The sequence below is a fragment of the Tripterygium wilfordii genome, chromosome 17 (assembly GCF_013401445.1).
Source record: "Tripterygium wilfordii isolate XIE 37 chromosome 17, ASM1340144v1, whole genome shotgun sequence".
In the NCBI taxonomy this organism is placed as follows: domain Eukaryota; kingdom Viridiplantae; phylum Streptophyta; class Magnoliopsida; order Celastrales; family Celastraceae; genus Tripterygium; species Tripterygium wilfordii.
Genome location: NC_052248.1, coordinates 4,625,887 through 4,641,446, shown reverse-complemented (window position 1 = coordinate 4,641,446; position 15,560 = coordinate 4,625,887). Strand labels below are relative to the sequence as shown.

Sequence of the window (15,560 nt, the reverse complement as noted above, 5' to 3'; positions counted from 1 at the left end):
AATTGGGTAAAAAAATACAGTCAAGAATGTGATATTTTTCTTTAATATATATATATATGTATGTTTAGTATATGCATATATATATATATATATGTTACCCCGCCTAGCTCCCGTAACAGTATAAGAGAGTAAGTAAGGACATGTAACAGTATTAGCAGTGGCGGAACCAGGATTTTGATTTACCTTGGGCTGAATTTAAAAGTGACGGGGTTTGGGGCAGAAAAATTTTTAGAACTTCAATGAAGTCTCAAAATGATAAGATTTAACATGCCTTTCAAGATGTAAAAATAAGAGCATGCTATTACAAATATGCAGGGATACACCATAATAACTAACTACCAGCTCAAATACTAGCAAAATGACACCTACTAGGAAAATAGGACTCTTCGATCCTTTGAAGAAGCAAAGGTATCTATTATCGAATCTGTATCGATAGTTTCTGCGATTTCTCTTTCGATGAAGACAACCAATGAATCGTTCAAATACTCATTTTCCATCTTGTTACGAAGATCACTTTTGATGAATTTCATAGCTGAAAATGCACGTTCTGTAGTTGCCGTGGAAACAGGAAGAGTCAAAATGAGACGAATCAACCTGTCGATTAAATTATAAGACCCTGCCTTGTTTGTTTCTACTAACCCACGACACAATTATGAAATTGTTGACATATTCTGAAACTTCTCATGGCAAACCACATCAAGTCGATAATGATCTAACTGACATTTCAAAAGATATATGTCTTGTCCGCTAAAGTCAGCTGGATAAAACTTCTCAGCAAGTAAAAGAATGCGATCAGGATCAAAACCTTTGAAGTTGTCCCTAGGATCTAAAGCAGAGCTGAGCATAAGCAGTTCCATTGACTCTTCATTGAATCTAATACGTAACTCATCCAATATATAATCAACCGTAGCTTTAAAGATGTCAATGCAATAGTGATGTTGAACTGTGATATCATCATTCTGTTGGCAATAACGTCCTGTAGCTTCTTTGTACCGAGTGCTCATATCAGGTATATCAATATCAAACTTCAAGCAAATTGATTTCACATGCCCAAGGAGATGATCAAAACCTTCTTCTCGCAGTGTTCGAAGTAATTCTTTTGTCATTGAGACCAAATTCATTGCATTCAAAATATCCAAAGATTTTTGCTGCAAAGTTCGACAAAGCATATCCGAAATCCCCATAATCTTGTGCATAAGATGCAATATGAATATAAAATCAAAGGACTACATCGACATTAAACAACCACCAACTTCCCCACAAATTTTATTTGTAGCTCCTTCTTTAACCAAAGATCGAAGCACAATAATAGTTGCACCATACATATCTATCAAACTACAAATGGAGTCAAAATGTGAGCTCCATCGAGTAGTACCAGCTCTATGCAAAGTACCAATCTGATTAGCCCCTTTACCGGTCTCACGTTCACCACTAGCTATGTCACATTCAATCTCAGAAGCTTGGGTAGATCGTAACTCGGTATACCGCTTAGGAGAAGCACTAACAAGATTAACAATGCAAGTCAATTTTGAAAAGAATAGCCAAACTGAAATCTCTTTCTCGGCAGCTGCAACTAAAGCAAGTTGTAGACGATGAGCAAAACAATGAACATAGTATGCATACTCACAATCACTGCGAAATAAAACTTGCAATCCGTTCCATGCACCACGCATATTGCTGGCACCATCATATCCCTGACCTCGTAAATCTTTGATGTGCAAATTGTGTCGAGTGAGAACTTGTGATATTTGATTCTTTAGAGTTAAAGCACAAGTATCTTCAACATGCACAATCTCAAAAAATCGTTCTTGTAAGTATCCGTGAATATCCACAAATCTCAGAATAATCGCCATTTGTTCTCTATTCGATACATCCTTTGCTTCATCAACCAAAATACAAAACCTTGCATTCCCAACTTCCTCACGAATTTTGTTTCTCACTTTTGTGGATAGGATATGCAAAATATCCTTTTGGATCAAGTGAGACGTATATTTTGCATTCCCTGGAGCCTTTTCTAAGACAACATCATCAATCTCAACATTCAACTTTCCCATCAAACTAATCAACTCAACTAGATTACCACGGTTCTTTGATGTTAAAGATTCATCATGACCTCTCAAAGCGCATCCTTGTAAAGTAAGCCACCGAACACTATCAATGGTAGTCTTAAGACATAACCGATTTTTCTTAACATTTTCCAAACTTTGAACATTCATGACTTTATCGATGTGCCGAGATATATTCTTCAATGCCTCAACATTTCTCACTGCATTATTGTGTGGGGAAGTAGGACCTCCCATATGTGCTAAGAATACACATTTGGCCCCATTGTTCACTCTCTTCCAACTATTGAAACCATTAACGGTAAAAGCAGGATGTAGAGGTTCGCGATCTTGAAAAACGAAGCACGGAAAGCAAAATGCTGCATCCTTTGAAATAGAGTACTCTAACCATGGAAATTTTATGAACCAACTTTGTTGAAATCGTTGGTTTTGACCTCCGCTTTTAGTCCTCGGATAGTTTGCCAAGACAGGTTGATTTGGTCCCCATTTGATATAAGCACGTCTAACTTCATCTTTATTATAAACAGGATGACTCCATATTGGAATACGTAGTCCAGGATCTCGTTCAAGATCATTCTCATCAAATGCAATCCTTGGAACCTTGGCGTGAGGTTGAGATTCTGTAGTAGTCATAGGAATATCAACACTTGTTGATGTTTCTTCTCCACGTTTCTTGTTGAAGAAGGAGATAATAGTTTTCCCTTTTTTCCGTCCTTGATTTTCCATCCTAATAAGTAATAAAATAGAAAGTAACAAGAAACAAGTAAACAACCATTGTGATTTTGTGAATTAAAAAAAAGCTCAAAGACTGCCCAAGAATTGCTTGTTACAAGTAAACAACCATTGTGATTTTGTGAATTAAAAAAACACCCAAAGACTGCCCAAGGATTGCATTTGAAGAGAAATTGAGAATGATCTTGAAACAACTATTGTGATTATGTGAAATAAAGACCTAATTATCATATTCAACTTTCAAGTCAGGCGAAACGAGTTGCAAAGTATGCCAGTATTTCGAAATCACTCAAATCAGTGAGGGGCTGAGATGAGGGCAATACCTGCTTCTAGAGACAAAATCGAAGATCTGGACAGTTGGAGACTTGGAGCCTGGACTCTAGAGAAACACAGAAGCTGGACGACTGGAGCTTGGCCCTGGAGAATCAATGAATCATAGATGTTGGATGGCTGGTCCTAGAGACAGAGTTGAAGAAACGAAGAAATTCTTCTCGTCGGCGTGAATGGGAATTCAGAATTGGGAACCAAATCTAACTCTTTTGGGCCAGCCCACCTTAGTGACATAATGTCTAAGTAGACTAAGTTAATGGGCTTAAGTATATTGAATAAATTTTTTTTATTTTTTTCACACGGGCTCAAGCCCACCTTAGCCCACCTATAGATCCGCCTCTGAGTATTAGTCTTTTTAGTTATCTCCATAGTGAGAGTATCATTATCAGTGGAAGTCTCTTTCTCCTCGGTCTGAGATTCCTTGGATGTGGGGCTAGGCGATTTCAGATAGCTTTCTAAGGGGTCAAAGAAGTGACTAAGCAAAGCAGGTGAGACGGGGAGATGACATGACATTTATTTTTTTATTTTTTTATATGTGAGAAAAGGACAAGACAATGACATGACAATTTATGCTCTGAAGAGAGGGGAGCTTAAAATAGAGGGGTTGTAATAGTGTTACCCATAGTAAAAATGAGGCTCTCAATAACATTATCCTTTTGCCTTTTCGGGCGGTCAAACAACTGACGTGACTATTTGACTTCACAAGAAACATTAAAATCAACTCACATTTTTTAATGACATTGATATGGACAAACGCGCTGATGTGAAACAAATTTAAGAGGAGAAAATATATGACATTTAAAATACAAAAATACAAATTTCTCTCATCCCACTTTCTCCTCTCTTAGTCTCTCTCCCTTCTAGAGGCTGCTATCTTGCTCCAAAACGAAAAGCCATAAATCCCATTTGTAATATTATATAGTATATACCATACAATAAGGTTGGAACTTGGAAGAGACGGAGTGGTGGTGTGGCTGCGACAAATGTTCTTTAGTGTATATTAATTTTTGTTTTCTCTAACAACTATCAAATGAAAGTGATAATTAGTATTTTAATATGACAGAGAGTTTACATGGGATGAGCCTCACGTGCAACCCATTTCGTGTGCATACATGTCTACTAAATTAGTACATATATATATATATACACAACTTTTTTCAAGTAAATATGAATGCAATAAGTAAAGTTTATGGAGCTCTAATATCAACGGTATTGGATCTAATCAACGATTGAGATCAAAATGTCAATAAAAATTAGACGATCCACCTGTTTGCTGCAATCGACCCGGATCAAACCCTAAATATCCTTCCTAGCCAGACCGAAATCAAACTCCATCTTAAATCGCATAGTTCTTCCTCGCCTGGAGTTCTTCCTCATTTGGATTCGTATGGAGTTCTTCTTCTTCGTTTCCAAAAAGCCTATTGCCCAACACAATGTGGGTGAGGATGGGATTAGTGAATTGCCATTGTAGGATAGCAATTAATTGAACATGAATCATACTGGGTAAGAAGGAAGAGAAACTAAGAGCTACTACTTTCCTTCTATTAGCTCATGTTGTGCATCAAAGGGCATCTTTCAGGGAGCAGGTTTAATAACAATCAGTACCACTATAATTTTCCTATCATAGACTAAATATAAGCTCAAACATATTAATCAAAGAAAAGAAAATTATTTTCTTTTTTATTCAAACTCCCTAAATGTAAGTGAAAGGAAAAAAAAATCTCTTCGTTAAGCTCTTATTGCCTTAAAATAGTTCTTGTTCCTACCCAGTTTCGTTTAAGGAGCACACCACTGCCTTCCACATACAATTGCAATATCAAAATTAGACCAATACCATATAGAGTAATGTGTAATTTATTGGCTCGTTTCTGCAATTTTGGGTGAACTGTCAAGAGGACATTTTGGTCTAGTTCTTGGCAGTGGCACATTCGTCTGGACAACTACTCAAGTCATCATGATACTTGATGGGATTCTGTAGATTCTTTGACAACTTATATAAATAGAAGACTTGTAGGGTTTCGACCTAACTTGGGATATTTGGGATTTCAATTGAATGACAACTTATCCAGAAGCAATTTATCCGACAGTTCAGTTACCGACAGTTATCACCAGCAATTACAAGGAGAGGTTACCAAAGGCAGTTAAATTGTCTTAAGAACTGTCATAACCGCATCAACTGACAAATCCCAAACCTATAAATACATATCATTCCACATTTGTAAGGAACATCGACACTCAACTCTAATAAAAGATTAGACTCCGTGGACATAGGCAAGTAGCTGAACCATGTAAACTCTGTTGTCATTCTCTTGAATCTTTCTACTTTAAACTATTTTATACCTCGGTGCAAATTTAGCATCGACAATTGGCGCCCTGTGGGAAACGTTCTTTAATATAAGCCATGTCTCAAGAAGCGAAAGTATCATGACAGGAGGAACTACCTCATCCAAAAGAGGAGAGGGCTCGGCATAATCATGATGAAATAGAAGAGAAAATTCCAAATGAATTGGAATTGGAAGAAGCCCTCCTTTGGGCATAAGAAGATTTGCTAAAGAGACAAGAGCATGCTCAAGCTCTAAAGGAAAGACTCCAAACCATGAGGAGAAAAGGGAAGCATTTGGCTAGTGAAATCCAGAGCGTTGTCCGAGGTGATAGGGATGCAGATCCAAAGCGTGTTTGGGAGCAAGACAGTGGGAACACTGGGAGATCTCATCGGAGGAGGGGACCAGTTACAAAAAGGAGAAGGCATACTCCATCTCCAAGGGGTGCAAGGAACAAATCCCCGCAGCCGTCTAGGAGGATGAGGCACCGAAGCCTTTCCCCAAGAATTCGAATGAAGAAAGATACTGGGGAAGTCTTATGGAGTGCTATGAAGAAGGCTGAGCAAATCCTCAGAAAGATGATTTCCACACTCTTTGTAGAGGCTCTACGACTGGAAGATCCACCAAACAAGTTTTCACCCCCGACGTTTGCAGTCTATGATGGAAAAACAGATCCTGTAGCACATATTTCAGCCTACACTCATAAGATGGCTCTTTGGGCAGGTCTAGACGGACTTATGTGCAAAATGTTTCCGTCAAGCCTTGGGACAACAGCCATGAAATGGTTCCACCAACTTCCAGAGAATTCAGTTTCATCTTGGAGGGAATTGGCCCGGATCTTTGTAGCAAGATTCATAGCAAATAGTCGAGATCCAGCAACATTGGATACACTGTTTGCTTTACATCTGAGGAGAGGAGAATCACTCAGGGCTTACGCTACCAGGTATTCAGATACCTATCCGGATATAGAAGACTATGATGAAAGGACTGCAGTGACTACTTTTCGCCTCAGGCTCCCTCGTGATTATAAATTGCGAGAGAGTTTGACGATGGCTCCACCCATGAGTATGGTCACGCTCCAAGACAGGATTAAGCAATATATCAAACTGGAAGAAGACAAACAGGGGGATCGCCAAGTTGCTTCTCAAAAAGGAACAAAAAAGGAAAATAAGAAGTTTGAAAAGAAGAACGGGAAAGAAAAAGACTCTAAGAAGGATCCAAAGCCCACCTCTTACGAGGCGGTAAAAACAATATTTAAGGACCTAAATTTCCGAATTCTGCCTCAGATCGCGGACAAGCCGTATTTTTGATGGCCAAATAAGATGTCAGGGGATCCGTCCACTCGAAACCAATCCAAATGGTGTGCCTATCATAAAGACATGTCATAGGATAGAAGACTGTAGAGAGTTCAAACGGCATTTGGAAGAATTGGTTCAGCAGGGGCATCTTAGAGGGTCCGACACCAACAAGAGACCAAGGGAGGCAACTGCAATCACTTTCACCAAGAAAGATGCAACAGGAGTGATCTTTCCGCATAATGATGCTCTTGTGATCTCCCTGCAAATCGGAGCAGCAACAGTGAAGCGAATGATGGTAGACCAAGGAAGTTCCGCAGAGATCATGTATTATTCACTTTTCCAGAAGTAAGGGAAAACTCGTGCAGATTTGATTTCTGTTCCGACACATCCTGTGGGACTTAATGCAACCCCAATTTGGCCGTTCGAAAGGATAAGAATGTCAGTCATGGCAGGTCCAAGAACAGTTGAGGTGGATTTCCTTGTTATAGATCTACCCTCGATATATAATGCAATCATGGGCAGGACTTGCCTTCACTTAATGGAGGTTGTTCCCTCATCTTATCATCAGATGCTCAAATTCCCCTTCGGGGACAAAGTGGTGCAAATAAGAGGCGACCAAGCTGCCTCAAAAGGGTGTTTTATGGCAAAAGCAAAGTAAGCAAGAAGAATAATGATGATGGAAGAAGAGGCTCTAGTCCTAGAGGAAGTTGCAAAAGAGCCAGCAACCAAGTCGATGGAAGAACTCGAGAAGGTTCAAGTTACACCAGAAAGTCCTGACAGATACTTTCTAGTTGAGACTAGCTTGCCCATACCAGAGAAGGAATCCTTAATTGGATGTTAAGGAGAAATGTGGGCGTGTTTGCATGGTCTCCCTAGGAGATGCCAGGGGTGGATCCGAAATTGGCAATCCATAGGTTGCATGTCAAACCAGGTTTTAAACCTGTAATTCAGAAGGGGAGAAGGTCAGTCGTTCAACATACGGAGGCCGTGGTTAAGGAGGTAGAAAACTTACTGGAAGCTAAGGCCATCAGGGAAGTACAATATCCCGAATGGCTCTCAAACACAGTGGTGGTCTGAAAGAAGGATAGAAAATGGAGGGTCTGTGTTGATTTCACTGATTTGAACAAAGAATGTCCAAAGGATTTGTTCCCGCTTCCTAAAATCGATCAATTCATGGATATGACATCAGGAATGTCAAGGATGAGCTTCTTGGATGCATACCGAGGGTATCATCAAATCCCAATGCATCCGTCTGATCGGGAGAATACTTCGTTCATCACCCCAAAAGGAATATTCTGTTACCAAGTAATGCCTTTGGGCTTAAAGAATGCAGGTGCCACATTTCAGAGGATGGTGACAACTCTCAAGACTATGGAAGTTTACATAGATGACATGTGGTCAAAAGCAAATTTCGGCATGACCATTTGATGCACCTTCAAGAGGTGTTTGATTTCTTAAAGAGAAATAACTTAAAACTCATTGCTAGCAAATGCACTTTTGGAGTTGATACGGGCATATTCCTAGGCCATCTTGTTACATAAAGGGGAATCGAGGCTGACCTAACGCAGATCAAGGCCATTCAATGCTTGGAGCGACCCACCAAGGTGAAGGAGATACAAAAATTAACTGGAACGGCGACGACACTTAACAGGTTCATGAGTAGATCCTCAGACAGATTCAGGCCTTTCTTTCAATTGCTTAAGTCGGGGAGAGCTTTCCAATGGGATGATGAATGCGAGGCGGCTTTTCTTCTTGAGTTTAAGAGTTACTTGCAAAAACCTCAACTGTTAGCAACTCCCAAGGAAGGAGACACGCTTCAACTATACATGGCAGTGTCAGATCATGCCATAAGCGTCGTAATCCTGAGAGAAGAAAGGAAGGTCCAGTACCCAATCTACTACGTAAGCAAGACAATGCTAGATGCTGAAACAAGGTACTCGCCCTTAGAAAAGCTTCTCTTGGCATTGGTAATGGCTTCTAGGAAGTTGAACCATTATTTCGCAGCATACCCAGTGGAAGTGGTGATAGAATATCCATTGAAGACCTTGTTAGGAAAAGCGGACATGTCTGGAAGGGTTGCCAAATGGTCAGTCGAATTGGCTCAGTATGATTTATAGTTCATCCCAAGGACTGATATTAAAGCTTAAGTTTTAGCTGATTTAGTTGCTGAGTTTGCCACGGAGCAACGGCCTGAAGAAGCCAACCAGATATGGAAGGTACAGGTAACTCCTTTGCATCGTTGGGAGTTACAGATTGATGGTTCTTCAACAAGACGAGGATCAGGAGCAGGAATTGTGCTCATAGTACTGGAAGGAGAAGTGTTGGAGATGGCTATACGATTAGGGTTCCCAGTAACAAATAATGAAGCAGAGTATGAAGCTCTGTTTCAAGGAGTCCAGAATGCTCTAAGACTTGAGGCAAAGGAGTTGGTGATTTATTCAAACTCTCAATTGGTAGTCAATCAACTCACTAGACTCTATAATGCTAGGACGGCAACCATGGCAGCTTACATGAAAAAACTAAGTAGTTGCTCGACCGACTTCATGACTATAAAGTAATACAAATTCCAAGGGAACAGAACGACCACGCAGATGCTTTGGCTACCCTTGCGTCGGCCGACCAACTAGGGGTGAAGAGGGTGATCCAAGTAGAAGTGCTTGAACGACCAAGCATAGATGAGTTGCCAGAAGAGATACGATGCGCAGAAGAGCAGACGCCTAGTTGGATGGATCCGATCGTTGCTTACTTAAAGGATGGCATTCTTCCCGAAGATAAGAAAGAAGCCAGAAAATTGACAGTCAAAGCAACGCGCTTCTTGTTATCTCCTGATCAGAAGCTCTATAAAAAGTCTTTCTCAGATCCATACTTATTATGTGTTCACCCAGGAAGAGTTGATGACCTATTGTTTGAGATTCATGAAGGTTCTTGTGGAGCACATGCAGTGAGAAGGACATTTGCATTTCGAACGATCACCCAAGGCTTTTGGTGGCCGTACATGCAGAAGGATGCTTTGCAGTACGTAAAAAAGTGTGAGAAGTGTCAGAAATTCGCACCAATCCCTCACCAACCGGTTGGGGATCTTTTTCCTCTTACAAGTCCGTGGCCTTTTGCCTAATAGGGGTTGGATATTGTTGAACCGCTTCCTCAAGCTACTGGCAATAGAAGATTCTTAATTACCGCCACTGACTATTTCACGAAATGGATCGAGGCAAAGCCTCTGGCAGCAATCCGAGACATAGAAACAAGGAAGTTCGTTTGGGAAAATATCATAACAAGGTTTGGAATCCCTCATGCCTTGATCAGTGATAATGGAACTCAGTTTTCAAGTGCCAAATTTAAAAGAATTTTGTGGTGGATATGGGATAAAGAATCTCTATTCCACTCCCGCCTACCCAAAGTGCAATAGTCAGGCAGAGGCGGCCAACAAGATCATATTAGACGAAATTAAGAGAAGATTGGTGTCTTCCAAAGGAATGTGGGTAGAAGAACTCCGGTCAGTATTATGGGCATACCGAACCACTCCTCGCAGGTCTACGAGAGAATCCCCATTTGTGCTTGCTTATGGAGCGGAGGTTGTCATTCCCTTAGAAATAGGGCTTCCAACTCTCTGAACATAAATGTTTAAGGAAGGCAACAATGATCTAGCAATGGAGAGGAACATGGATTTGCTGTAGGAAAGAAAGGATCAGGCCATGGTGCGGCTAGCTACTTACCAACAAGTGTTGTCCCAATCCTATAATAAAAATGTTAGGGCAAGAATCTTTGAAATTGGGGACTTCATTTTACGAAAAGTCTTATCTCAGACTAAGGATCCAACTGATGGAAAGTTGGGTCCTAACTGGGAAGGACCTTTCCAAGTCATAGCATGGGTCGACCAAGGAGCCTACAAGCTAGTTAGGCAAGATGGCAGAAGTGTCCACGGAACTTGGAATATCTCCAACCTAAGAAGATTTTATGTGTAATGTCGATTATGACTGATTTAAGCCTTCGGCAACGTATCATCAATAAGAGAACAAGTTTCCTCTTTATCTAATGGTTGATTTAAGCCTTCCGCAACGTATCATCAATAAAAGAACAAGTTTCCTCTTCATCTAATTTTGCATTTAGCTACTTCTTGCTACTTCTTTAACTAAATTTATGAAAGTTTTAAGATTCAACCATGTAATCTAATTCTTACTCAGGCTTCAATATATTAAGAATATTGATTCTTGATTCCAAGACAAGTTGGGAATCTTAGTCAAAAAATCAATCAAGTGGTTTTCACTAAGAGGCGGTTGGAAAGGAGGCTAGAGGTTACTTGTGGTTGGAAAGAGGGCCAGAAGTTACTTCAAAACTGTCGTTCAACCGTCTCAGTAGTTACTCCACACGTCTCGGCTGTTATTCATCACAGCTCAACCGTCTTATCACTTCCACCTATAAATGGACATGAGAAAGGTATAGAGAGACGGAGAAAAAGAAAGAAACAATAATTGTTATAACAATGAGTTCTTTTTCACGTCCCGCCAATGTCCCATCAAAGAAAAAGTCTACGATGGAGAACGAGGAGGATGACAATTTGATCAATCTTAAACATCCAACAAGGGCCTCCCTCCAGAAAAAAGCTAAGTTGGAATATCAAGAGGATGAGGACATAATCATCCTTGAGCAACCAGTAAACAATTCACCAAAGCAGGTGATTGAAATCAATGAGGATGACGAAGAACTAAAGGTTCTCGAATCATTCCTAACTAGGAATACGGCAGACCAAGCTGAGGATCTTAAGGAGCAATTACAGTATCTGAAGAGGGAGTTTCAGACTGCTAACAATTGCAACAAAGAGCTCCTAGGCACACTGCAAACTGTTCAACATTCACTCATCCAGATATGTGACATGGCATGGGTAGCAGCAATGGCTTAAGACCCACAAAGGCTCCGGATGTCTTTTTTGGACCTCTCAACCCGTGTTAAATCTATTTTAGACAGCGCGAGGGTAGTTCTAGAAAGTTGGTTCATCTAAAGATTGTAATCTTTTCCCTTTTATGCAATGAATAAGGTATTTTCTAAATAAATACCTGCGGAAAAAGGCTATACAAAAACAAAGCCAAAGAGGCTTTATTCCAAGAAAAAGACAAATGAGTCTTAGCCAAAGAGGCTTTATTCCAAGAAAAAGACAAATGAGTCTTAGCCAAAGAGGCATTATTCCAAAAACAAATTAGCTAAAGAGGCTTTATTCAAAGAAATAGACTAAGAAAAGTCTAGGCCAAAAAGCTTTATTCATACAATTAATCAAACATGAAAGCCAAAGAGGTAGAATCTAAAACATTAGCAAAAGAAACATATTCCTATTGTCCACTAGGATCAGTGGCCGAAGTAGTCCTAGCAGCATTGGTGCCCAGGCCAATGCCATTTTCACGAAGTTTCTTTAGGCTTGGGCGAGGATGGTTAGGGGCGGGCCACTGGAAGAAGTCCTCCGACCAAGCTTCATGTTTTGGAGGAATCTTGAGTGCAAGAAGTGTGCAACCACGCCCAAGTCTAAAGTTTTCGTTGGATTCAATAGCAAGAGTTTCCGTATATTTCTTGCAGCACTGGGCTATGCTTTCTTCAACTGCTTTCGTCTTTTCTGCCTCAGCTCTGGACAATTGGTTTTTGGCTTTGGAAAGCTCACTTCAGATCTTCTCTATCTCTTCGTTGGCTTCAGCAAGCTTCTATTCAAGAATGGATTTCTTTTGCATGATCTTCTCAAACTCAGTTTGCATAGTCTTTGATTTCGCTAGCTCTGCCTTTGCTTCAAAGAGTCGATGCTTCAAATCAACTATGTAGTGAAGGCATATTTGAGATCCCTTATTCAAACAAAGAAAAAGAAAAGGTTAGTACGAATTAATCCACATACACACACATATTTAATGAATAAGAGTAAGTAAGAGGAAAACCCCAAGAAGCATCTGCAAGCCAAAATCTTCGCCTTTGGGAAGTTTATTAAAGAATTCTTTATCCTTATTGGAGATAGTAGAACAAAGCTTCTCAATGAAGAAAGGTGAGTATTTGACATTCAGAGACATGGGATTATCCACAAAACCTTTAAACATACTGTCGGTATTCCAAGATGAAGGATTCAAGGCGGTTCTGCCAAGAGTATAGGGTGCAAACGTAGAAGAAGAGCCATCGGCACCACTAGATACTCCAAAGGAAGGGAGATTAGGACTGGGACGTGGGGACGGAGAAGATAACGTCGACTTAGCCAACGAAGAGTTGGCGAATAAGGTTGAGGATCCTCTAGTAGGCCGAGGAGATCCAAAGATGTTTGCCTAGGGACTAAATTTAGTCTTAGGGAGATCAGGGATGGACACACTCCCCAAAGCTCCGGAAGACCCGCTCGAAAGAACTTCTGCAATCATACGAAATAAATGGTACGTATATACAAGTACACATATAAAAAAATATATAATAATAACTAAATTAAGCAAAGGAAACATACCTAAAGAGAAGGAATGCTCACTGGAAGTATCCTGAAGTTCATCATCATCCTGGTCTTCCTCACTCTCACCTTCAAACTCTGATCCAACCACCGTACGAGAAGAAGTAACGGGAAGAGTAACTGTATCTGAAGAACACTTCCTCTTACGTTTCTATTGTCGCTGCCGGACTGGGGGTAACTTGAAGTATTCACACACTTCTTCAATGGATACACCATGAAGGAGAGGAGCAAAACCACGATAAGAGGGTTTACAGCCAAATAGCACTGGGGCAAATCCCCAAAATTTATCACCAGTCCTGGAGCTAGCATAAGAATCATCAAGGACCTCTTGCATAGCTTCACTAATCACATCCAGGAGTGCAGGAATACGACCTACAATAAAGGGAAATCAATAAAAAGTATATATACATATCACAAGAAAATCAAAGATCATAACAAAGGCATACCTAGGGGTTCCCCTTTACGGGAGGTAAAGCCGCTCCAATGCCCGGAGACGAGCATGTAATCCATGTCTTTATTGGAATTTGGAAGACAATGGATTAATGCAGAATCACACTTTGGAGATAAGTAATACTTGCCATCAAAACTCTTATTCTTAAGCACTAAATAGCAGCAGAGAAGATCGATAGTAGCAAGGTTTTTCTTCAAGAATGAATTCATTTGTATCACACCACCGATGATCCGATAAGCATTCGGAGCTAATTTCGAAGGATGAAGATCCGTATAGATGAAGAATTCCTGAAAGAGATGCGAGAATGGAATATGGATTTTGCACTCCGATAATAGGAACACGGGAACTTTAACGTACTCAAGATTAGAATCCTTATTGTCATTAAAGGGAACCCGAATGTCGAACGGAGGTAAAATTTGGTGCTTCGCTTTGAATGCAGCTAAGTTCTCTAGAGAAGAAATCAAATCCTTGAGCTTATCCATGGCGAAACCTGTAAGATCCTAGATATATAAATTTTTTTAAAAAAAGGTCTGATGTGGGGGTCGGCCGAGCCCCCATGTACGTAGTGGTTGGGGCCGAACCCCCAAGTGGGGTTGGCCGAACCTCCAACCCCCAATAAGGGGGTTGGGGCCGAACCCCCCACATGGGGGTCGACCGAGTCCCGCACATGGGGGTTGGCTGAACCCCTAACCCCCAATATGGGGTGAGGGCCGAACCCCCTATGGGTTTAGCAAAGGGATCTGGCAAGGGGGCCAGACCCCGAGTTCCTGGTAATTTTCTTTAGATATTTCTAGAGCGTTTATTCCGTACAAACGCTCTATCAAAAAGAAAAATTCAACAAAAAGATGGAAGCAGATAAAAGAATTACCTCTTGAAGTGTAATACCTCGTCTCAAAATAAAAATAAATAAAATGTAGAATAATAAAAATAAAATGAATAAATTGGCTTTAGTTATAAAAAGAATAAAATTGTAGGGTAAAAAGAATTATTGGGAGGATTTAAAGAATATAGGATATTATTTTTTGGGGCAAAAAGTTAAAAGAGAGAAAAAAAAAAGCTAAATAATTGAGAAAAAAAAAATTTATTAAAGTGGGTGAAGGTCGCAGACCTTCCCTCGTGTATATTAAAAAAAAAGAGAGGGAAGCTACCTTTGCATTTTCTCTCCACAACCTCTGGTCAGTCACTTCCGGTGACATTTCAGACGACTTCCGGCAAAGCTCCGGCAGGCAAGAGTTTCCTTTGGGTAGAGACACACAAACTTCAACTTTCTACAAGAAAAGAGTTGGATTGAGGTAAAGTTTTGGTTTTAGGTTTAAGAGTTAAATGAGTTTTGGGGCTTTGGTCTCAATGAGAGTTTCCTTGTTCAATAACTTCAAATTTGGTTCTAATCTTCTTATATTTCTAGGTTCAAGTGAGGTTTTTGAACAAATTCAAGAGAAACCTTTGTTAACTTGATTTGGTGGAATTACCAAGCTTCAAGGTAAGGGTTCTTGGCTTAAATTGTTTTAATTAAGGTTGGGTTAAGATGAAAAATAATATTATGATATGAATTTAATTGTTTAACCTTAGAGAATTAAGGTAGGAAATGATTTTAGTGAAATTGGGGATATTATGTAGTATGGAATGTGAGATTTGAAAGGATTGGTGAATATGGAAAATTAATGGAGATTATTTTAATGAATAGGTTAGGGAATTGGCGTGACGTGTACTTTCCTTTCTTGGTGAGGATTGCGTGTTTACTTCGAGGTAGGGATTTCTTACTCTTTTTATTTAAAAACATTTTCAAGCCACCGAATTGCTTGAATGGTAAGTTTTGGTTTCCGTCTCGATCCTTCCCGAGGGGAAACAAGCCCTTGCATGCTTACCATTGTTCCTTTGCATTATTGTCAATTTATTGGTGATTTAATTTGA

The 15,560-nt window shown here is 40.0% G+C and overlaps 2 protein-coding genes across 2 annotated transcripts; one reads left to right on the top strand and one right to left on the bottom strand.

Moving 5' to 3' along the window:
• Positions 1-280: 280 nt before the first annotated feature.
• Positions 281-3,335, bottom strand: LOC119982168 (zinc finger MYM-type protein 1-like). The gene is made up of 2 exons (XM_038825400.1): positions 3,119-3,335; positions 281-2,790 (listed from the first exon to the last, which is right to left on the bottom strand). The coding sequence occupies exon 2, from the start codon at positions 2,787-2,789 to the stop codon at positions 1,227-1,229; it is 1,563 nt and encodes a 520-aa protein (XP_038681328.1). The 5' UTR covers position 2,790; positions 3,119-3,335; the 3' UTR covers positions 281-1,226.
• Positions 3,336-7,623: 4,288 nt separating this feature from the next.
• On the top strand, positions 7,624-10,355 carry LOC119981840. The gene is made up of 8 exons (XM_038824983.1): positions 7,624-7,815; positions 7,885-8,141; positions 8,288-8,677; positions 8,749-8,830; positions 8,928-9,173; positions 9,323-9,763; positions 9,863-10,020; positions 10,064-10,355. The coding sequence occupies exons 1-8, from the start codon at positions 7,624-7,626 to the stop codon at positions 10,353-10,355; spliced, it is 2,058 nt and encodes a 685-aa protein (XP_038680911.1).
• Positions 10,356-15,560: the final 5,205 nt, after the last annotated feature.